The sequence below is a fragment of the Sciurus carolinensis genome, chromosome X (assembly GCF_902686445.1).
Source record: "Sciurus carolinensis chromosome X, mSciCar1.2, whole genome shotgun sequence".
Lineage (NCBI taxonomy): Eukaryota > Metazoa > Chordata > Mammalia > Rodentia > Sciuridae > Sciurus > Sciurus carolinensis.
The window spans coordinates 53,866,150-53,889,702 of NC_062232.1; the positions used below are offsets into that span (position 1 = coordinate 53,866,150).

Sequence of the window (23,553 nt, forward strand, 5' to 3'; positions counted from 1 at the left end):
AAAGACAGCCTGTTCAACAAATGGTGCTGGGAAAACTGGTAATCCATATGCAGCAGAATGAAACTAGACCCCTATCTCTCACCCTGCACAAAACTCAACTCAAAATGGATGAAGGCCCTTGGAATTAGACCAGAGACACTGCACCTTATAGAAGAAAAAGTAGGTCCAAATCTTCAACATGTTGGCTTAGGATCAGACTTCCTTAACAAGACTCCCAAAGCACAAGAAATAAAAGCAAGAATCAATAACTGGGATAGATTCAAACTAAAAAACTTTCTCTCAGCAAAGTGAAGAGAGAGCCTACAGAGTGGGAGAAAATCTTTGCCACACATACTTCAGATAGAGATTCTCCAGAATCTATAAAGAACTCAAAAAACTTTACACCAAGAATAGGAATAACCCAATCAACAATGGGCTAAGGAAATGAACAGACACTTCACAGAAGATCTACAAGCAATCAACAGATATATGAAAAAATGTTCAACATCTCTAGTAATAAGAGAAATGCAAATCAAAACTACCCTAATATTTCATCTCACACCAATTGGAATGGCGATTATCAAGAATACAAGCAACAATAGGTGTTGGCAAGGATGTAGGGAAAAAGGTACACTCATACATTGCTGGTGGGGTTGCAAATTAGTGCAGCCACTCTGGAAAGAAGTGTGGAGATTCCTCACAAAACTTGGAATGGACCCACCATTTGACCCAGCTATCCCACTCCTTGGCCTATACCCAAAGGACTTAAAATCATCGTACTACAGTGACACAGTCACATCAATGTTTATAGCAACTCAATTCACAATAGCTAGATTGTGGAACCAACCTAGATGCCCTTCGATTGATGAATGGATAAAGAAACTGTGGTATATATACACAATGGAATATTACTCAGCCATAAAGAAGAATAAAATTATGGCATTTGCAGGCAAGTAGAGGAAGTTGGAGGATATCATGCTAAGTGAAATAAGCCAATCCCAAAAAACCAAAGGCCAAATGATCTCTCTGATAAATGGATGATGATACATAATGGGGGGTGGGAGGGAGGCAAGAATGGAGGAAGGATGGATTGTATAGATGAAAAAGAGGGGTGGGGGGAAGGAAAAACAACAGAATGAGACAAACATCATTACCCTATGTACATGTATGATTACACAAATGATATGACTCTACTTCATGTACAACCAAAGAAACAAGTTGTACCCCATTTGTTTACAATGAATCAAAATAAGTATATTATTTTTTAAAAATGACCTCAAGGTATTTTTCCCATTATCTTGATGAATAACACCTAGCTCCCTCCTATCTATAAGACTCTCTTTAGCAAATGGCTGCTTGACTACACCCTAAGTATTCTCTCCTGAACTTACTTTTCCAATCTTTGGACAGGCTGTACATTTTTCAAATATTTCCACTTTTAATTATAAATTCTGCCTTTACACCATTTTTTAAAAAAAACATTTTAGTTGTAGGTGGACACAATACCTTTATTTTATTTTATTCATTTTTATGTGGTGTTGAGAATCGAACCCAACGCCTTTCACTTGCCAGGCAAGCACTCTACCACTGAGCTACAAACTCCAGCCCTACATCATTTCTTTACCCCTGCATCTCAATACATGTGGTTAAAAGTAGTTATGCAGCAGCCTGAATGCTTTGCTGCTTAGATATTTCTTCCACTAGATATCTTAATTTGACACACTTAAATTTTGCTTTCTACAAACCCAAGGGAGTGGACACAATGCAGCCATGTTCTTTGCAACTTAGGATGCCCCTTACCCAGTTTCCAAGACTTTGTTGTTCATTTCCATCTCAGACTTTATTAGAATAGCCTTTACTGTCCACATTTCTACCAGTATTCTGATTATCACTTAAATAATCTCTAAGAATTTCAAGTATTTGCAGCAGCCTCACTATTTGGTACTCTTTTTCTTAGTCTGTTTTCTGCTGCTGTGAGAGTATATCACAGATTAGGTAATTTAAAAGAAAACTAAATTTCTTTCTCATAGTTCTGGAGCCTGGGAAGTCCAAGGAAGGATAAAGAGTTGTCTCTGGCTAGGGCCTCCTTCCTCCTTCCTCCTTCCTCCTTCCTCCTTCCTCCTTCCTCCTCCTCCTCCTCCTTCTTCTTTTCTCTCTCTCTCTCTCTCTCTCTCTCTCTTGGAGGGGATCACAACTCATAAAGGTCCCACCTGTCAATGCTGTCGCAATTGCAATAAAATTTCAACATGAGTTCCATGAGTTTGAATGAGAGGACTTTCAAAACATAGCAAGGAGACACATTATCTGCCATTGTGGAGTGTAGAAAGATTATAGATATACATATACACATATATATGTATACATATACATATTTTTATTTTGAGAAATAACAATAAAATTATAAAAAACCAGCAACAGTGCAACACAGGGGCTGGTGTTATAGCTCAATGGTAGAGCATCTGCCTAGTGTGTGTGAAGCATTTAGTTTGATCCTTAGCAATGCATTAAAATAAATAAATAAAGGTATTGTGTCTGTCCATCTACAACTATAAAATATTAAAATGAAAGTGCAACCCTGAGGTGTCAATCCTTTGTCTATGATAATAAGAACAGAGTTTATAGGCAGGTAATGGTGACTTTTCTGGTTTGGTTTTAAGCAGAGAACAAAGGGCTAAAGAGTGAATAAGTGGTCAGTGAGGCAGTTAAGAGGAAAGTGTGCTATGAGAAATTCTACACTGCCTATATCCACTGGCTTGGAAAATGTAGAGACTATACATGAATTCATATACAAAACAACCCTAGATCATAAATAAAATTTTCTAACAGTCTGGATCACATCCCTGTCCTTATCTCCACATGAACTCTTGCACATAGTTGGTATAAAGAAAACTTACTGTAATTAAGGATTCTGATCAAACAAACCCAAAACAAAAAACTTCAGGATAATATATATACAAAAGATACTTCATGAAATTGGGATGAAAAGAATAGGCAAAAATGGCATGCCAGTGGAGAGTTCTTATGAGAGAAATGTTGCCGTAAAGCATATGAAAACTGTGACCTAACATGTCTTCATGAATTTTTAAAAATGTGTTCTTTTTAATTACACGATAGTAGAATGTATTTTGACATATCATATATACATGGAGTATAAATTCCCATTTTTGTTTTTGTACATGATGTGCAGTTACACTTGTTGTGTATTCATATATGAACATAGGAAAGTTATGTCCCATTCATTCTACTGTCTTTCCCATTCCCATCCCCCTCTCATCCCCCACAACCCCCCTGTCCAATTCAGTGAACCTCTACTCCTCCCCCCACCATTGAGAGTCAGCATCTGCATATCAGAGAAAATATTAGGCCTTTGGATTTTTGGGATTGGCTTATTTCACTTAGCAGAAAGCAGGAATTTTATAATGTTAATTAATCACCTCTATAAAGTAAGAATATAAAGCAAGGAAGCAAGAACACAGGGAAGAGCTTGTAACTGATAAAAGGAAATAAAATATGAGTTATTTCAGAAAAAAAAAGAAGGAAATGGAAAGAAAAAATAAAACCAGCAAAAAACAAAGGTAAGTTTAGAAGTAGAAAAAGGGAATACTGATACTGTGAATGAACAGATATAGAAAACAAGAATAAATAAGCAAGCAAAAAAAATGAAAATTGAAAATGGTTATAACATCCTCCTGGTTTCCTCATTAATTAATGAGTTAAATAAAGCCTTCAACACATGTCATTTTATATTCATAGGAGAGTCATCACTATATTTTAAAATTATTAACTGAGATGCCCAATGGATACACTTAACATAACCAGGTAATTGTGTTGCTGCAGAAATACAACTCGTGTACTGCTTAAACTCATCTTTTCTTGGTTTCCAGATTGAATCCCAAGTGGCAATAGAAATTTACTGAATCTTTTGGGTAAGATGGAACATGCCTGTAAAGATAGTGACTCAGGAGACTGAAGAAGATAGATGGCAAGTTCAAGGCCAGCCTAGGCAACTTAGTAAGACCCAGTCTCAAAATTAAAAAAAAAAAAAAATTAAAAGGACTATAATTTAGCTCTGTGGTAGAGCATCCCTGGGTACAATCCCCAGTATTGCTATAAAACAAAACAAGTTTGCTAAATCTGTTTCTATTTTTTCTTTTCTATTAAGTTCACCTTTTGTTTTAGTTTCTGATTTTTTAGATTGCAGACAATAAATTATTTACCTTTTGTAGCAGCAATGTGGTTTTATTTGGTGATCTCTATAACTGGATTAATATGTTATCTAGTTTTGGGTGAGAAACAATAGAAAATTTAACTTGTCCTTTTTGTTGTTCTAGTTATCCATTTTGAGTTCAAATTAATAAAAAATTTCATGTCCACATGGAAGAAGAACAACACTGGTATCTAACTGGTGAGTTTCTATTTTTACTCTTAAAATTGCAGAGCTGAGTTCATAAGATCTCTGTATATCTGTGTCTATAACTGAGAAAGGCCTTGATATTGCATTGTGTGAGTGTGAAATGTATGTTTTATTATCTCTGGAGGGTATTGATAAATTATATAGTTGCCTAAATTAAAAGATCTCTGTTCTAATTGGTTTACAGATGTAAGGAATTATATACATACAATCTTGAAATGCTAAGAAAAAAGAACTTGAACTTTTAATACTAAAATATGCTAAATTAAAATATTCTCACAAAAATTCTTCTCCCTCAGAAACATTTTAAAGTAAAATCTTTGGCAAATGAGATTAGTTTAATAATTAAATTTTTTTAAACAAAAGAAGAGCCATCTTTTTGGTAATTTACTTGTGAAAAGTATAAAACAAGCACATATTTCACTTTACTCAGTTCTATTTTTCCTTAATAAATAGGTTCATTCATTAAGCAATATTACTCATATATAATATTTAATAATATAAAAATATAAATTTGTGTCTCACTAAAAATCAAATCATTTTTCTTTTTTGGTACCAGGGATTGAATTCAGGGGCACGCAACCACTGAGCCACATCCCCAGTCCTATTTTGTATTTTATTTAGAGACAGGGTCTCACTGAGCTGCTTAAGTGCCTGAGGCTGGCTTTGAACTCTCAATCCTCCTGCCTCAACCTCCTGAGCCACTGGGATTATAGGCATGTGCCACCACACCTGGTTCAAATCATTCTTCTAAAAAATTTTTATTTTGGTGGTATCTATATTTTATGCTATGTTAGATTTAAGAAAATTTCCAAATATTTAGTAACTTAAAACACTGGACAGATATTAAATTATAATTTTAATTTTAATTAATCAATGATTAATCATTCAATTATCAATGAATAATCATTGGGTATCTGCATAATTTCTAAGTAAAATAGAATACTTAAACACTGACTACCATTCAGTTTTAAATTTATATACTGTTGCTTCTTATTTATTTTTTTGTTTGTTTGTTTACTTTTGTGGTACTGGGAATTGAATCCAAAGTCTTACACATGCTAGGCAAACACTCTACCTCTGAGCTATACTCCTGGCCCTTTTTTAAATTTGAGACAGGGTCTCCCTAAATTGCTCAGGCAGGTCTTGAACTTGCGATCTACTACCTCAGCCTTGTGAACAACTGGGATCATAGTCGTGTGCTATATCATGCTTGGAGTTTCTTATTTTTTATATACCACAGAGAGGCAACATGTTTGGGTCACAGTAATGAGTATGTTCATTTTTCTCTTTAAAAGGGATGATTACAGACATAGAAAGTTGTGTTAAATGTGTTCATGAATTCTGCTATTCTGCTCTAATGCCTATGGGTGAGTTCTCAATTTTAACCCTAAATTTTTCTCTTTATAATAGAAAATATTTTGGTTATCCAAGCAACTTAGGAGGTTGAAGAGAAGGACTGTAAGTTCAAAGTGAGTGTCAGCAACTTAGTGAGACCCTAAGCAAGACCCTGTCTCAAATAAGTAAAAAAGGGGGTTGGGGTATAGCTCAGTGGTAGAGTACTTTCCTGACACATATGAGGCACTGGGTTTGATCCTTAGCACTACATAAAAATAAATAAAATAAAGGTATTGTGTCCATCTACTCTAAAAATATTTTTTAAAAAATAAAAAATAAAAATAAAAAGGGCTGAGTTGTGGCTCAGTGGTTAAGTACCCCTGGGTCCAATCCCCATAACCTCCCAAAAAATTTGGTTAAAAGTTATAACTGAAACAAGTCATTGAAATTGCATTATGAACAATAGTGACAAATGGGTATTTGCTTCTGTTTTTAAAGGAACAAGTTGTTTGTTTCTAAGGCAGTGGTTCTTAAATTTTCTATTCTCAGAACCTATTTGCATTCAGAAAACATTACTGAGGACTTCCAAAGAGGTTTTTCATATGTATAACTATCGATCTTTACCATATTAAAAATTGAAGCCAAATATGTTAATATATTTACTGACTGAACTGATTTGAGACGAATCATGTTAATGTTTATGTAAATTTTAATAAAAATAATTATAAGGCTGGGAATATAAATTAGCAGTAGAGATCCTACCTGGCATTCATAAAGCCCTGAATTCTGACCCCAGCACCAACAAAGAAAAATGAATTAATTAGATTAATTAATTTTAAAAAGTATATAAGTATATATATATGAAAAATTGAGAAAGCTTTTGTAAAGCTCTTTTAATGTCTAACTTAATAGAAATAGTTAGATACTCCTATCTGCTTCTTCATTCAATCTATTATAATATTACACATCATATGGTCTTTGGAAAACTACATGTCTTAATATTATTTAAAAAAATTTTAACCTAACAGATTCCCCAGAATATAAAAGGGCATAATGAAGGACCAACTTGAAAAGTAAATTCTTTTGCCCTGCCTTAAACCTGAGTCTAAACTAAAGCAATGTGATATGTTAAAATTGTAGCACAATTATCTCAATTTTAATGGGCTTGCTTCCTTAGTGTACTGATTAATGCTTTTAATATAAAAAGTATTCCTTATCTTTTGTGTAGTATGCCTGTAATAGCAGATTCCTCTTACCAGGATTATTTTTGGAGCTTTATCTTATCTCTTTATTTCTTATGTAGTGGTTATTTAATAGCAAACAAAGAACAAAAAGATTCGTCACATATTAAAGAACTAAAGTTCTCTAGAAATATGTTACAAATGTTTATTTTTAAATGTTTGTTGTTTTGTTTAGATACATAACCAGATATTATTTCTCAGGTACCCATGATCCTATCTTAACTCCATTCACCCTTAACAACTCTCTTGATTTTGGCTTTCAAAAACTGCATCCCAAATGTAGGAGAGATAAAAATAAACTTTCAGGATACCTTTTAAATCTAAAACTGTCTTTGGGATTTGGGGATTTCTAAAAGGACCCCTGGAAAATTGTAAAGGCTTATATTCTTTTTCCTCATAAAAACAGAAATGTTAGAAATAGTTTAGTTTGACAGGACACTGTGTAAGAGTTGCATTAGAAGTTATAAAATCAAAAGAGATGTCTAGCCTTTCCTATATTGTTTTTATAGATAAAATATTATTCATATAAAATTTCCAGGAATTGTATACTTTACGGGTGGTTCCTAAAGAGTTTTTACCATCCTCCCTGTACATAGTGGTTTTTTTTTAGTGTGAAAGATTAGGATTTATTCAAGTGAGAAGAAAAGAGACAGAGCTCCTACAGAGAGAGAGGGGACCCAATAGGGGTTGTCCCCTGGTATTTTTTTACCCTCAAAAGAAACATTAATCACAACTCTTATGAACTACTTTCAATAATATCAAAATTTCTAGCTAGAACAACAATTAAATAGAGGATGTGAACAACACTATCAACCCACTAGACTTAACAGACATGTATGGAGCATTCCATGCTAGTATAGTAAAATACACATTCTTAAGTGCTCACGCAACATCCTTCAGGATGGACCACATTTGGCCACAAGTCTTAATGTGGATTCTATCCCCAGAAGCAAACTCACACACAACACCCAAGAGGAGAAAGCAAATTGTGAAAGATTGAAATTATATGAAGTAAACTCTCTGACCACAATAGGACGAAGATAAAAATCACCAACAGAACGAAAACAGGAACATTTGCAAATATGCATAATTTAAACAACACATTCTTTTATTCTATTTTTTATTTTAATTTTTATTTTCTTGGTACTAGGGATTGAACCCAGGGGAGCTCTACCAGCGAGTTACATCCCCAACCCTTTTTCTTTTCTTTTTTCATTTTGACACAAGTTCTCTCTATGTTGCTTAGGGCCTCTCCTAAGCTGCTAAGGTTGGCCTCAAACTTGCGATCTTCCTGTTTCAGTCTCCCAATTTGCTGGGATTACAGGTGTGTACCACCATGCCCAGCTTTTATTTATTTATTTATTTATTCATTCATTCATTCATTCATTCATTCATTTATATTTCTTCACTACTGGGGATTGAATCCAGGAGCACTCTATCACTGAACTACATCCCCTGCACTTTTTATTTATTTTGAGACAGGGTCTCACTTAGATCATGGGGCTGGCCTTAAACTTGTGATCCTCCTACCTCAGCCTCCTGAGTCACTGGAATTACAGGTGCACACCCACCACACTTGGTTAACGCACTTCTAAAAATGAGTCAAATATAAATTCATGAGGGAAAGTAGAAAATACCTAGGAAGGAATGAAAATGAAAACAACATATCAAAACTTGAGATACGGTGAAGGTGATGTTCAGAGAATTTACAGTTGTAAATACGTATACTAAAAAAGAGAAATATCTCAAATCAATAACATAACCTTAAACCTTAAGCAACTAGAAAAAGAACTGCAAACTAAACTCAAACATAGAAGACAGTGAATAATAAAGATTAGAGATAAATGAAATAGAAAATATAAAAACAATAGAAAGAATTTATGAAACCAAGAGTTTGTTCCTTGAAGATATGAAAAAATTGACAAAACTTTAGCTAGAATGACAAAAAATAAAAGACTCTACTAGAAGACTCATTACTCATTTATACTGGTGTAAATAAAATGATAAGAGATTACTATAAACTATTACATGTCAACAAATTAGAAAATCTAGATCAAATGACAAAATCCTAGAAGCAAAAAAATTGCTAAACTAAATTAAGAAGAAACACAAAATCTCAATATAGTTATAATGAGTGAAGAGATTGACTTGGTTATCTAAATATCTCCTAAAAACAAATCTAGAACCAGAGAATTCACTGGTGAATTCTATCAAACATTGAATTCTCTCAAACATTTAAAGAAGAATAAACACCAATCCTTCTCAAATTCTTCCAAAAAACTAAAGAAGAGAGAGTACTTCCTAACTTATTATGTGAAGCCAGCATTACACTGGTACCAAAACCAGATGAAGCTATCATAAGAAAATTATAAACCAAAATACTTTATGAATATATATTCAAAAGTGCAAAATAAAATACTAGCAAAGTAAATCATATAGTATATTCAAGAATTACCCACTATGACAAAGTGGGATCTATCCAAAGAATGCAAGGGTAGTTCAATATAAGCAAATAAATCAATATATTATACCATACTACAGAACAAAGGAAAAAAAACTCAGTCATCTTAATTGATACAAGTCATTTGATACAAGATCCCTGCATGATAAAATACCCAGGAAATTGAAATAGAAGGGAATACCTTCAACCTGATGCAGCATATTAAAATAAAAGAACCCACAGTTAACATTATACTTAATGGTGAAATGCTAAAAGCTTCCCAAGACCAAGAACAAGATAAGGATGCCCCCTTTCACCACTGCTATTCAATATTTTACTGAAAAGCTAGGCAGAGAAATTAGACAACAAGGGAAATAAAAAAAAAATCCACATTGGAAAGAAGTAAAACTATCACTGTTCACAGATGACATGATGCTACATATGAAAAATCTCACAGAAACCACAAAAAAACTATGCATTCAGCAAAGTTATAAGATTAACAAACAAAAATCAGTTTTTTTCTATATATCAGCAAAGAACATCACAAAGAGGAAATTTTTAAAAATTCTATTTATAAAAGTATCCCCCCAAAAAAACATCCAGGAATGAATTTAGCAAAAGAGGTAAAACACCTATGCACTGGTAACCATAAAACACCAATGAAAGACATTAAAGATGAGATAAATTTTAAAAAAATCCTACATTCACAGATTAAAAAGACAGTATCATTGAGATATCAATATAACTTAAGTGATCCCTATCAAAATTCCAATAAACTTTTTTTCCCCAGAAATGGAAAAGTCAATTCTCAAATTCTATATGGAAATGTATGGGACCCCAAAAGATCAAAAACAATCTTGCAAAAGAAAAACAAAGTTGGAGGACTAACACTTCTTTATTTCCAAACTTACTAAAAAGCTACAGTTATAAAACCAGTGTGGTACTGCCATAAAAACAGATATAGGCTGGGTGCAATGGCATGAACCTGTAATCCCAGCAGTTCCGAAGGCTAAGGCAGGAGGATCTTGAGTTCAAAGACAGCCTCAGCAACTTAGGGAGGCACTAAGCAACTCAGTGTATTTAGAGACCCTGTCTCTAAATACAATACAAAATAGGGCTGACTGGTGCCCCTGAGTTCAATCCCTGGTTCCTGCCCTCCTCCACCGTGCCAAATAGATATAGGACAATGGAAAAGAATTGAAAGTCCAGAAATATGACCAATTGATTACAACAAGGGTTTCAAGATCATTAAATAGTGGAAAGAATAGTCTCTTCAACAAATAATGTTAGGGCAACTGGATTTCCAGAAGCAAACAAATAAAGTTGGATGCCTAACACACCATCGAATACAAAAATTAACTCCAAATGGATCAATAATCTAAATGTAAGAGCTAAGACCATAAAACTCTTGGACCTTAGATTTAGCTATGAATTCTTAGGTATGACAGCAGAAGCACGAGCAACAAAAGAAAAGGTAGATAATTTGGACTTCATCAAAATGAAAAATGTTTGTGCGTCAAAGATATTATCAAGAATTAGAGAAATGCAAATAAAAACCACCCTAAGATTTCATCTAACTCAAATTAGAATGGCTATTATCAAGAACACAAGCAATAATAAGTGTTGGCGTGGATGTGGAGGAGAAGGCACACTCATACATTGCTGGTGGAGTTGCAAATTGGTACAGTCACTCTGGAAAGCAGTATGGAGACTCCTCAGAAAGCTTGGAATGGAACCACCATTTGACCCAGCTATCCCACTCCTCGGTTTATACCCAAAGGACTTAAAATCAGCATACTACAGTGATGCAGTCACATCAATGTTCACAGCAGCTCAATTCACAATAGCTAGATAGTGGAACCAACCTAGATGCTCTTCAATTGACGAATGGATAAAGAAACTGTGGTATATATACACAATGGAATATTACTCAGCCATAAAGAAGAATAAAATTATGGCATTTGCTGGAAAATGGATGAAGTTGGAAAAGATCATGCTAAGTGAAATAGGCCAAGCCCAATAAACCAAAGGCCGAATGTTTTCTCTGATAAGTGCATGACAATACGTAACAATGGAGGGTGGCGGGGGGAAGAGAAGAATGAAAGAATTTTGGATGGTGTAGAGGAAAAAGGGGTGGGAGGGGATGGGGATGGAAAAACAGAATGAAACAGACAGTATTACCTTATATATGTATATGATTACATAAATGGCGTGAATATCCATTGTATACAACCATAGAAATGATAAGTTGTACCCCATTTGTGTGGAATGAATCAAAATGTGTCTGTAAAAATAAAAAGTATTTTAATTAAAAAAATTTTTTAAAAAGTGAAAAGACAACATATAGAACAGGAGAAACATTTGCAAATTATATGTCTGATATTTCTTTATATAAATATCCTGTAACTCAACAACAAAAAGATAAACAATGCAATTTCAGAAAACAAGTAAAGGACTTGAATAGATAAGTCCTTTCCCCCCAAAGATGATATACTAATGACTAGGAAGCACAGGAAAAGATGTTCAACATCATTAGTCATTAGGGAATACAAACCAAAACTATGATATACCACTTCCCACGACCTAAAATGGCTAAAAAAAACAAGTGGTGGTGAGGAAGTGAAGAGATTGAAATACTTATACAAGGCTGGTAGGAATGTAAAATGGTGCATCTGCTGTGGAAAACAGTCTGGTGGTTCCTCAAAAAGTTAAATATAGAATTGTCATATGACCCAATAATTCCACTCCTATATATATACCCAAGAGAACTTTAAGCAGGGACTCGGGTAAAAATTTGCACACCAATAATCCTAGCATCATTATTTACAATCCCCCCAAAGTGGAAACAACCCAAGTGTCCATCAACCTACAAATGTATAAACAAATTATGGTATATACATACAATGGAATGTTATTCAGCCAAAAACAGTGTGAAGTACTAATATATCCACAACGTAAGTGAACTCTGAAAACATTATGCAAAGTGAAATAATCCAGGCAAAAAGGACAAATACTGTATGATGCGACTTAAAGGGAATATCTAGAATAGACAAATTCATAAGGACAAAACGCAGAAAGAGGTTCCTTAGGGTTGCAGGATAGGGGGATTGGGAGTTATTGCTTAATGGGTAGTTTCTATTTGGTGTGATAAAAAATTTTGGAAATACACAGTGGTACATGGTTGTAAAACATTGTGAGAGTAATTAATGCCATTGACTATTATGCTGCAAAATGTCTATAATGGCAAATTTTATGTTATGTATATTTTACCACAATAAAACTCTTATGAAATAGTTATGTATTGTATTCCAATGAAGAATTCTACCTTGTCTGGCACAGTGGCACACACCTGTAATCCCAGCAGCTCAGGAGGCTGAGGTGGGAGGATCTTGAGTTAAAGTCAGCCTCAGCAAGGGTGAGGTGCTAAGCAACTCAGTGAGACCCTGTCTCTAAATCAAATACAAAATAGGGCTGGGGATGTGGCTCAGTGGTCGAATGCCCCTGAGTTCAATCCCTGGCACCCCTCCAAAATAAGATTCTACCTTCCTAAAATTCTGATGTTATTTTTACATTAAATTAAACCACAGCCATTTAATCTCTATAATGTAAAAGTTGCTTTTAAAATACTGGTATTTTTCTGAGGAATCTGCAATAACCTACAGGTCAGAGATTATATCTTAAACAGAGGAGGTCAGTATTGCTGTTCACAGCAAAGGACAGTACTGTGTTCTTCATACTATTGACATGTCAGAATAAACTCTTAGGTACAATCTTGAGTCAATAATGCACAGATAATTTTCAGGCCATATCTGTGGGCCAATTAGGCTTTCCGGGAATTGCTTTTGAGTTCAGAGGCATACAACTTCACAAAAGCAGACTGCTAACTCAAGATCCAGCAGAATACTAATTACACAGGACTGAATAAATTGATGAAAGAGAAATTTTACTCTGGTTATTTATTTGGAATACTGTCAATGTTGCTTTAATGTTCTATTTCCTGTCTTATATGAGAAAACTCTCTTTCTTTACAAGTCATTTGTATGTCAAAAAAATTCAGTGGATGCTGAAACCAAATTAAATTATTTTAAAATGATATAATTTTCACTGACCTCCTCCCCTTTGGACATCCTGCTCCTAAACTCAGAAATGCTTACTAAATCTCCTTACTTTTCATTGCAATATAGTTATTTGCATTGGTTCTATAAGAATCATCAGGATGTAATTGGACAAATTAAGTATACAACTAAAGTCTTACCTGGAGTATCTTATATTAAATGATACTCATTTAATCAGGTGTGATACTGCTACTTTAAAGAGATAAGGTTGACTGTATCTCAACTTTATAGAGCAAATATCCACAAAAGCCTTTCAGGGAACTGACCTGACTCACAGGGTCCCAGTCTTAAAAGTGGTAGGAAATTTACTTTCTGGCAGGTCAGGAACCTTAGTAAATTTGGGGAACCTTGAAAAGAGATGAACTTCCACAAATTTATAAAGCATGACAAGTGAAATCTGGTGGACAGATTTCTTGAACTTGATTACCTAACATTGAAGTAGCATAGAAGAGGGTTTCAGATATCCAATTTCAGATTCCCTATAAAAGCATCTAGATAGAAGTTAAATCTGTAGTAGTTGTTCAGTATTATGTAGTTTTAGATATGCAAAGAAAATTTGAGGAGGCCTATTTGATTGATTAACGCTCTTGCTGTACCTATGTAAGCAATCAGGGCAAATCTAGTGAAATTAGCTTGTTTTGTGATTAAGAATAATATTCTATGAGATTATTATAATCACAGAGGAAGGAGGTGGAACACTAAGCAAAAAACTGTGAAAGGCTTTGAAGCAGGAAAAATAAATTATTGCATGTCCTTTCTAGTATACACTTCAAAGTTATCTCTACCTAAATTGTCTAAGTCATTTTTCAACTCAATAATTTGTAGAAAACTGTTAATAATGCAGATTATTCTTGTGTAAGGAAATGCAAGTGAATTTTGTTCCATGGAGATGATACTGTTCATTCTCTGTGGATATTTACCAGTTTCGTAAACTTACTTCAGTATTATTATTTGCTTACATGTGTATGTGTTTCTTTTGTTGAATCAGTTTGTAACATCTTACTGGTTCCCTTATTAATGAATAAGTTAAATGAAATGATTGATGTGTCCAAAAACAAAAATAGAAATTAAAACTTTAAAAATATAGAGATGTAGAAGATAAAACAAAAGATGTAGGAGACAAGTAGAGATGCACAGTTCTCAAAGAAGAAAATAAAAATAATGGAATAAAAACAAATGTTTAAGGGGCTGGAGTTTGGCTCAGTGATACAGTACTTGACTAGCACATGTGAGGCACTGGGTTTGATTCTCAGCACCACATTAAAAAAAATAAAATAAAGGCATTGTGTCCATCTATAACTAAAATAAAAACCAAAACAAATGTTTAAAAACATAATTCTAGAAAACTTTCTATAAATGGAGGAATACTTTGATTTTCACATTGAAAAAGTATACCATGTTCCAGAAAAAAACTGACTCAGAATATTGCATAGGAAGTCATTTCCCAGTACATTCTGTTCTGCTACCACTATTTTAAAAATTTTTTTTATTTTTTCTAATTTGTTGTACATGACAGTAGAATGCATTTATACATTTTTAATTTTTTTTTAGTTGTAGATGGATACATGCCTTTATTTATTTGTTTTTATGTGGTGCTGTGGATCGAACCCAGTGCCTCACACATGCTAGGCCAGTCAGCACTCTACCACTGAGATGCAACCCCAGCCCCGCATTTATACATTTTGATAGATCATACATAAATGGAGTGTAATCTCTCATTTTTCTGATGATACATATTGTAGTATCACATAGGTCATGTAGTTATATATGTACATGAGGTAATAATGTCTGTTTCACTCTACTATCATTCCTACCCCCAAACTCCTTTCCTTCTCTTAACTCCCCTCTACCTAATATAAAGTAATTCTATTCTTCCCTATTCCCCCACCTTATTGTGAATTAGCATCTGCATATCAGAGTAAACATTCAGTCTTTGGTTTTTTGGGTTTGGCTTATTTCGCTTAGCATGATATTCTCTAACTCCATTCATTTACCAACAAATGCCATAATTTCATTCTTCTTTAAAGCTAAGTAACATTCCATTGTATATAGATATCACATTTTGTTTATCCATTCATCTGTTGATGGGCATCTAGGTTGGTTCCATAATTCAGCTATGGTGAATTGAGCTGCTATAAACATTGATGTGACTGTGTCACTGTAGTATGCTAATTTAAGTCCTCCAGGTATAAACCAAGGAGTGGGAAAACTGGGTTAAATGGTGGTTCCATTCCAAGTTTTCTGAGGAGTCTCCATACTGTTTTCCATAATGGTTGCACCATTTTGAATTCACACCAGCAATGTATGAGTGTACCTTTTTCTCCACATCCTTGCCAACATTTATTGTTGCTTGTATTTTTTTTTTTTTGGGTGGTGCTGGGGATTGAACCCAGCCAGGGCCTTGTGCTTGTGAGGCAAGCACTCTACCAACTGAGCTATCTCCCCAGCCCTGTTGCTTGTTCTTAATAATTGCCATTCTGATTGGAGTGAGATGAAATCTTAAGAGTAGTTTTGATTTGCATTTCTCTAATTGCTAGAGATGATGAGCATTTTTTCATATATTTGTTGATTGACTGTATATCTTCTGTGAAGTGTCTGTTCAGTTCCTTAGCCCATTTATTGATTGGGTTATTTGGGTTTTTTTTGTGTGTGTGTTAAGTTTTTTGAGTTCTTTATATATCCTAGAGATTAATGCTTTATCTGAGGTGCATGTGGTAAAGATTTTCTCCCACTCTAGGCTTTCTCTTCACATTATTGATTATTTCCTTTGCTGAGAAGAAGCTTCTTAGTTTGGTCCATCCATTTATTGATTCTTGATTTAACTTCTTGTGCTTTATGGGTCTTCTTAAGGAAGTCAGATCCCAGGCCAACCTGGTGAATATTTGGGCCTACTTTTTCTTCTAGTAGTCATAGGTTCTTTGTAGTAGTGCCTAAGTCTTTGATCCACTGTGAGTTGAGTTTTGTGCAGGTGCTATCACTAATTTCTTTTTTTTTTTTTCTTTGAGACAGGGTTTCACAATGTTGCCCAGGTTGGTCTGGAACTCATGATTTCCTTGCCTTAGTCACCCAAGTAGCTGAGATTATAGGTTGTTTTTTTAATCTAATAGATTTTATTTTTAAAGCAGTTTTAGGTTCAGAGCAAACTTGAGTGCAAATTACAGATTTCCCACATATGCACCACCAACTTCCCATACATGCAACCTCCCCGACCATCAACATTCTGAATTTACTTAACTGATGGACCAGCACTGACACATTACATTCAACCAAAGTCCATAGTTTGGTTTACGGTTCACTCTCTGTATTGTGTACCACCAGTCAGGGACCAAACCTTCAATACATAAGCTTTTGCAGATACCTCAGATTCAAACTGTAACATTGAATATTCAGTAATTCTGATGTAAAAAAAATATTCTGGCAGTATGGTTCTTTCTTTTTTTAAATTTTGCTCTACTGGGGACCGAAACCAAAGCCTCCTGGTATGCTAGGCAAGTACTCTACTGCTGAGGGACATGCCCAGCCTTTTATAAAAATTTTATTTTATTTTGAGACAGGGTCTCCCTAAGTTGCCAGACTGGCCTTGAACTTAGGATCCTCCTGCCTCAGCCTCCCAAGTAGCTAGAATTACAGGTGTGAACCACTGCATGTGGAACTAGGCTTATTTTCTGATTCCATTACTAACTTTTAGTTTTTATATTGTAATCAGATCATGCTCTCTGTTTTATTTGCATGTCTCAGAATCTATTCAAGGTTTCCTTATCATCAATGCTGTAAACATTTCAGAGTAGAAAAGAAGATGTGTTTTCTGTTCTCAGAATACAGAGAATACTTTCAGGCTATAGAGTATATTTTCCTGAAATCTCCTATAGTAAGTATATTAGTTAGATCTTTTCTATCCTTACTTGTCATTTTTATTCATTTAAATGGCTGTCATAGATTGAGAGAGGCAAATTAAATCCCTGTGTTTATATTCTTCCGTATAATTTCTTTAATTTGATATGAAAACCTGTCAGAGACATCACATATGCACAAAAAGAAAACAACTTCTAAATATTAAGAAAAAGAATTCATGAACATATTAAAATAATAACATACCATGTCCGAATAGAGTTCATTCCAGGAATGCAATGATGACTTAATTTTAGGAAATCTATTATTATAATTCAATGTATTCACAGTTTAAGAGAAAAACCATGATTATCTCCATAGATTCTGAAAAGGCATATAACTCAATTGAATATCCACTGACTTAAAAGAATTCTAAAAGAGGAACAGATGGGCACACTATAAAAAAGTCTATCTAAACCCAAAAACCAATATCATCTTTAATGAGGAAACTGTAGCAAGTTATTACATGATTTCAAAAGGTTTACTATGATTTTGATAATTTCATAACAAACTACCAGCAGTGTCTGGTATTTGTATTATTGTTTGAAAGACTCTGTCATCTACATTGATTAGTCAGTCAGTGGTAACTTTTGGTTAGACATTAAATTGAGTGACCTAAGAGCAATAATATGTTGTACAATAATAATTTTACTTTTATATTTTATAAGAAGCAAAGTAAATAATATTCTTACTCTAATCAGTATTATAGAATAAAAATATTAACATACAGTATGTAAAAATTAGTTCTTAAAAATAATTTAGCTGTTATTGAATATTGCAGAAAATTCTCATGACAAAAGAGTTGGTTATTCAGATTCTAAACTCCCTTCATAGCTGTGTTATCAAAATTCTAGTTCCCACTGTACCTGTTTGTTTCAGGAGATTCCAGATGTCTTTGCACTTCTGGGTTTGTTCAAGTACACGACTCAGTAACTTGGTCTATTTGGCAACAAGATAATTAGTCTCAACAAAAAGAACTTTAAGCAAATTAACATAATCTCAAATCATTTTAATTAAAAAGAATTAAAATGTTAGTTTATTTTTATTTTGTATTTATTTTGGGGGTACTGTAGATTGAACCCAAAGGTGCTTAACCACTGAGAAACATCCCCAGTCCTTTTTATTTTTTATTTTGAGACAGGGTCTCACTAAGTTGCTTAGGACCTCGTTAAATTGCTGAGGCTGATCTTGAACTTGCAATCCTCCTATCTCAACCTCCCAAATTGCTGAGACTACAGAAATGTGCCACCATGCCCAACTAAATGTTAGTTTAAAGTGAACATTTTGGAATTGATATAGAGATATAAACTCCAAATGCACTTCTACTTATTTTCTGAAAAATAAGTATTAAATAGAAAACCTTGAGCACTACCAATTTCTTTAATAATTTAGAACAGAAGGAAAGCACTTCCAGAATAGTGATATGAGGTGTTCCATAGACCTTCTTCCAAGCAAAACAAAAGTAACTGACAAAAATTGTAAAACACAGTCATATATGATAGGGAGTATAGCTCAGTGGTAGAGTGCTTGCCTACCATGTGTAGGCCCTAGGTTCCAACCCCAGAACTACAAAAACAAAACAAAACAAATAAAACACAATCATATAAAGTCTCAAGAAATTGCCCTGAGGGCATATATAAAGTGGGGAAACATTTACCCCAGGAGGTCTGCTAAGCCTAAGTAAGAAGAATAAGAGCCTGTGACATATGAACCAAGATGTGTTCATCACACCCTAGTTCAGTATGATGTAATCACTGCTTTGAGTAGATATAGTCAAGTTTCAAGCCTAGGGATTTCTTTGAGGGCCAGATTGCTGGTACTTCTCATCCCCCAGGTCTGTATTGTAGAAGCTCTATCACAAAAACACACAGTTGAGAGGCCTAGGGCTCTCCTCTTCTACCTAGTCCCCATTGGTAGGGAAAAAGCTCTACCCAGAACAAGTCAAGTTCAGAATACTTGGTCTCAATTGTTCTCATCTCTGCTTGCTTATAGTATACTATAGTATAGTTTCCATGCTGGGAGAGGCAAGGAAAAATACCAGGGACTATATATAATTTTTTCTCGGTCCCTTATTCAGAGCTGGATTGTCACTCTGATAGAAGTGGGCCACTATCTCTTCCCCCTTCCAAAACAGTAGTTCAGTTTCTGTTCAGTAAATTAAGTCAGTCATTAGAAAGGTGAGCTCTGTAGCTCTCCCCAAGGGGAACAACTTGGGATTATAATAGAACCTGAGGAAGTTCAAGGCTAAGGGCACTGTGAAAAACCATGGAGATTTGGTAGTGAGTTATTGGGGCAGGCCCAAAATGGCTGTAGTTAGGCTCCCTCAAAGAGACTTCTGGTGGAATGTTGTTTTTAGTGTGGAGCTAGGGCTGGAAACTGGCTGTTATGGTTAGTCAAGGCCAGAAACACTGAAATTCAGCTATAGACTCAAGGTCATAAACATTAATTGTGAGTATATGTATCCCCCCTTATGTAACCTGCTGGCAGTGTGCCTTCTTTGTTTGAACTGTATATGAAAAGGGTCTAAAATGGAACTGACTTAGGGGCTGAAGTTGAAGCTGGGAGCTGGCTAATGACTATGGACACCTCCAAATAAAGGATGACCAATATTTCCATCATGCCTCCCATATTCTTCCACATGTTGAACCCCGAACCTGTTTCCTGGGTCAGAGACCCTGCATGACATAAGCAAGTAAAATGAGTCTTGTAGCTCAATGACATCACTATAAAACAGCAGACTAACTTCACGTTTATAGAGGGAACCAGGTGAAGAGACAGTTAGGAAGATTCCTTTCACTTCAAAGGGGCCTCGTTTTAATTTATACCAAAAAGCACTTTCAAAACACACACACACACACACACACAGGAAGACAGGGAGGGGGAGAGGAAGGGAGGGGGAGGAGGGAGAGAGAGAATAAGAGAGAGAGAGGGAGGGAATGAGGGAGAGAGACAATGCACAATCACTGAGTTAGTCAAAGTCAAGACTAGCAACTGGTTGTGATACCAAGAAAAGAGAAGCTTAAGAGGGACATAAGGAAAAGAGATAATATTTAAAAACTTTACTAAAATCACTATCTTCTCTTTTCAGGAGGACAGGTCAGGGTTATTGCTAAGACAAAGACTGGCATCAGAGTCTATGTAACACAGGGAAAATAGACCTCACTGAACTAGCCCAGCCAATTAACTAAAAAGAAGCAAACATTAACAACACTAAGCCCCACGGTGTATCAGTATCCAAAGATGCTATAATAAATTAACTATTAATGTCTAATTTTCGGCAGATATTATAAGATATACAAAGAAACAAGAAACTTTGACCCATATACAGGAAAAGAGCAGGTAATAGGTGTAAGCAAGAATGCAGCTCAGCTCGGGACCCGCGGTAGTTCCAGTCCCTCTGACGGAACTGGCGCTCCTATGCTGGGTCTCAGTTGCAGCTCAACAATAGCTCCCAGAAATCCACGACAGACACAGGGCCTCACGCAAGAGACTTTATTATGCGGAGGACTAGCCCATTGCTCCGGGGTTGAAAAGAAGGAAAAAGAGAAAGATGGCCTGGATGCTTCTCCCAGATAGTGGAATCTCCAGGGCTGGAAGGAACCAATAGCGGAGAAGAATACTTGCAAGCTGAACGATGACCCAATAGCTAGCTAGCATGTTCAGACAAGCTAGGACGTAACATGGGAAGCAGGAAATGGCTGAAGTGTAGGCCGGAAATTCCTGTAAGGTAAGAGGCAGGTGGAGCACAGATTGACAAGTGGTTGGGAGGCGGGGAGAAATGCTGCACCTGAAAGGGCGGGGTATCCGCTTTGTATTACAATAGGAACTTTGAAAAGGCCTAGGTATTAAACTTAGCAGACACATATTTCAAAGCAGTTGTTTTAAATATGTTCAAATAACAAAAGGAAAACATACTTAGAGGAAGGTCTGATAACACTATTAATCAAATACAGTATCCCAATAATGAGGCAGTCATCATACAAAGAATCTAATGGACATACTAGAGTTAAAAATATAATAACCAGGCTGGAGATATAGCTCAGTGGGAGAGTGCTTGCTTAGTAACGCAAAAAAAGAAAAGAAAGATAGAAAAACTGAAACAAAAAATCATGAGAAGAGATCACATTAGGTTTAATTTGGAAGAAGAAGCAATCAATGAACATGAAGATAGATCAATAGAGATTATGAAATATGATAAACAATGAAAAAGAATGAAGAAAAATAAAGCCTCAGTAAAATGTTGGAAACCATGAAGCACCCCAACTTATACATAATGGAATTAATCGAAAGATAGGAGAAAGAAGGAGCAATAAAAACTTTTTAAAAAATGGCTGAGGGGCTGGGGAGATAGCTCAGTTGGTAGAGTGCTTGCCTTGTAAGCACAAGGCCCTGGGTTCAATCCCCAGCACCCAAAAATAAAAAAATAAATAAAAAATGGTTGAAAACTCCCCAATCTTGATGAAAAACATTCTCTATACATCCAAGAAGCCCAACAAACTCTAGACAGGATAAACACAAAGAAATTCAACCCAGATACATTATATATAAAACAGTAAAAGATAAAGAAAAAAATTAGAAACAGAAAAATGACTCATTACATACATATATACCTTAGTAACAACTGACTTCTCATTAAAAACAATGGAGGTCAGAAGGCAGTGAGAAAACATATTCAAAGTCATGAGGATTGGGGATGTAGCTCAGTGGTAGAGAGTTTGCCTAGTATGCATGAGGACCTGGGTTTGATCCCCAGCATGGCAAAAAAATAGATAAACCAAAAGTGAGAATAAAAATAACAACTCACTAATAATCTAATATTCATCAAAACTATTATTTAGAACTAAAGATGAAATACATTTCCAGATAAACAAGAGTTTAGGGAATGTATTACTGAGACAATTTTTCAGAGGAAAAGCAAATTACACAAGGCAGTAATGTGAATTCAGATTAAAAAGGAGAGTACCAGTAAAATAATCTGTCACTATGAAAGACAGTAAAAATGCATATTTCTTCTTTGTTCTCCGAACTGCCTTAAAAAGCAATTGTGGGGTTGGGTGTGTTATCTCAGTGGTAGAGCATATAGCTAGTATGAACAAAGGGCTCAATCTCTAGCACCAAAAATCAAAAGCAATTGTATAACACATACACACATGAACTTGTTTTTGCTACTGGGCCTCTAATAATAGAAATGTAATATATTTGACAATAACAACACAAGACACAGGTGGGGACAAAAGTGTTTGGGATAAGGAAATGTGACCACATGGTAACTGGAACCCACAGGAAGAAGTAAAGAGAAGCACAAATGGTAAATAAGATGATTAGTATAACAAACCGTAGTATATACTTGCTCGCCTTTCTTCTTCGTTTCTTACAAATACATAAAATTGCATAAAGTATAATATTATAAGATGTATTATTGTGTTTGGAACACATATAGATGTAATGTGTATAATATGATAGAACAAAAACGTGAGAAGGGAACAGAAATAATAGGAAAAACATTTCTGTATCTCCCTGGAATTGAATTCATAATCTCTTGTAGAGGCAGAATAATTAAGATCTATGTTGCGTGCCCTAGAGCAACCACTAAGAAAGTAAGTAAAAAATATTATGTATAAGGGAACTAAAATATTACAGTAGCAAACATTCACTTAATGCAACAGGAAGGAAACAAGAACAAAAAATATGTGAGACACATGGAAACCAAAATGTGAAATGGGAAAATTTTCACCATAAAAGTAATAACATTAAATGTGATTGGATTAAATAATGTAGTAAAAGGCACAGTTTGTCACACTGTTAAAAAATAATATGATCCAACTATATTCTGTCTATAAGAGACAAACATCATATGTAAAGATAAAAGATTGAAAGTAGCTGGGTATGGTGGTGCTCGACTGTAATTCCAGTGACTTGGTAGGTTGAGACAGGAGAGCTACGGATTTAAGACTAGCCTTAACAATTTAGTGAGACCCTGTCTCAAAATTTAAAAAATAATAAAATGGGCTGAGGATGTAGCTCAGTGCTCAAAGCACTTCTGGTTTACATCCCCAGTACCAAAAAAAAAAAAAAAAGTAAAAGGATGGGAAAAACCTATGCTGTAGAAATATCAACCTTTAACATTACTAGAGTTCCAAA

The 23,553-nt window shown here is 34.8% G+C and overlaps 1 protein-coding gene across 1 annotated transcript in view; it reads right to left on the reverse strand.

The window, feature by feature from the left end:
- Positions 1-23,553, reverse strand: part of Tex11 (testis expressed 11) — a gene marked incomplete at its 5' end in the record, with an annotated part of 294,023 nt that overhangs the window by 38,610 nt on the left and 231,860 nt on the right. Inside the window, one exon of the mRNA XM_047535242.1 lies at positions 18,279-18,351. Within this exon, the coding sequence (XP_047391198.1) occupies positions 18,279-18,351 (73 nt within the window). The remainder of the gene's footprint in view (positions 1-18,278; positions 18,352-23,553) is intronic.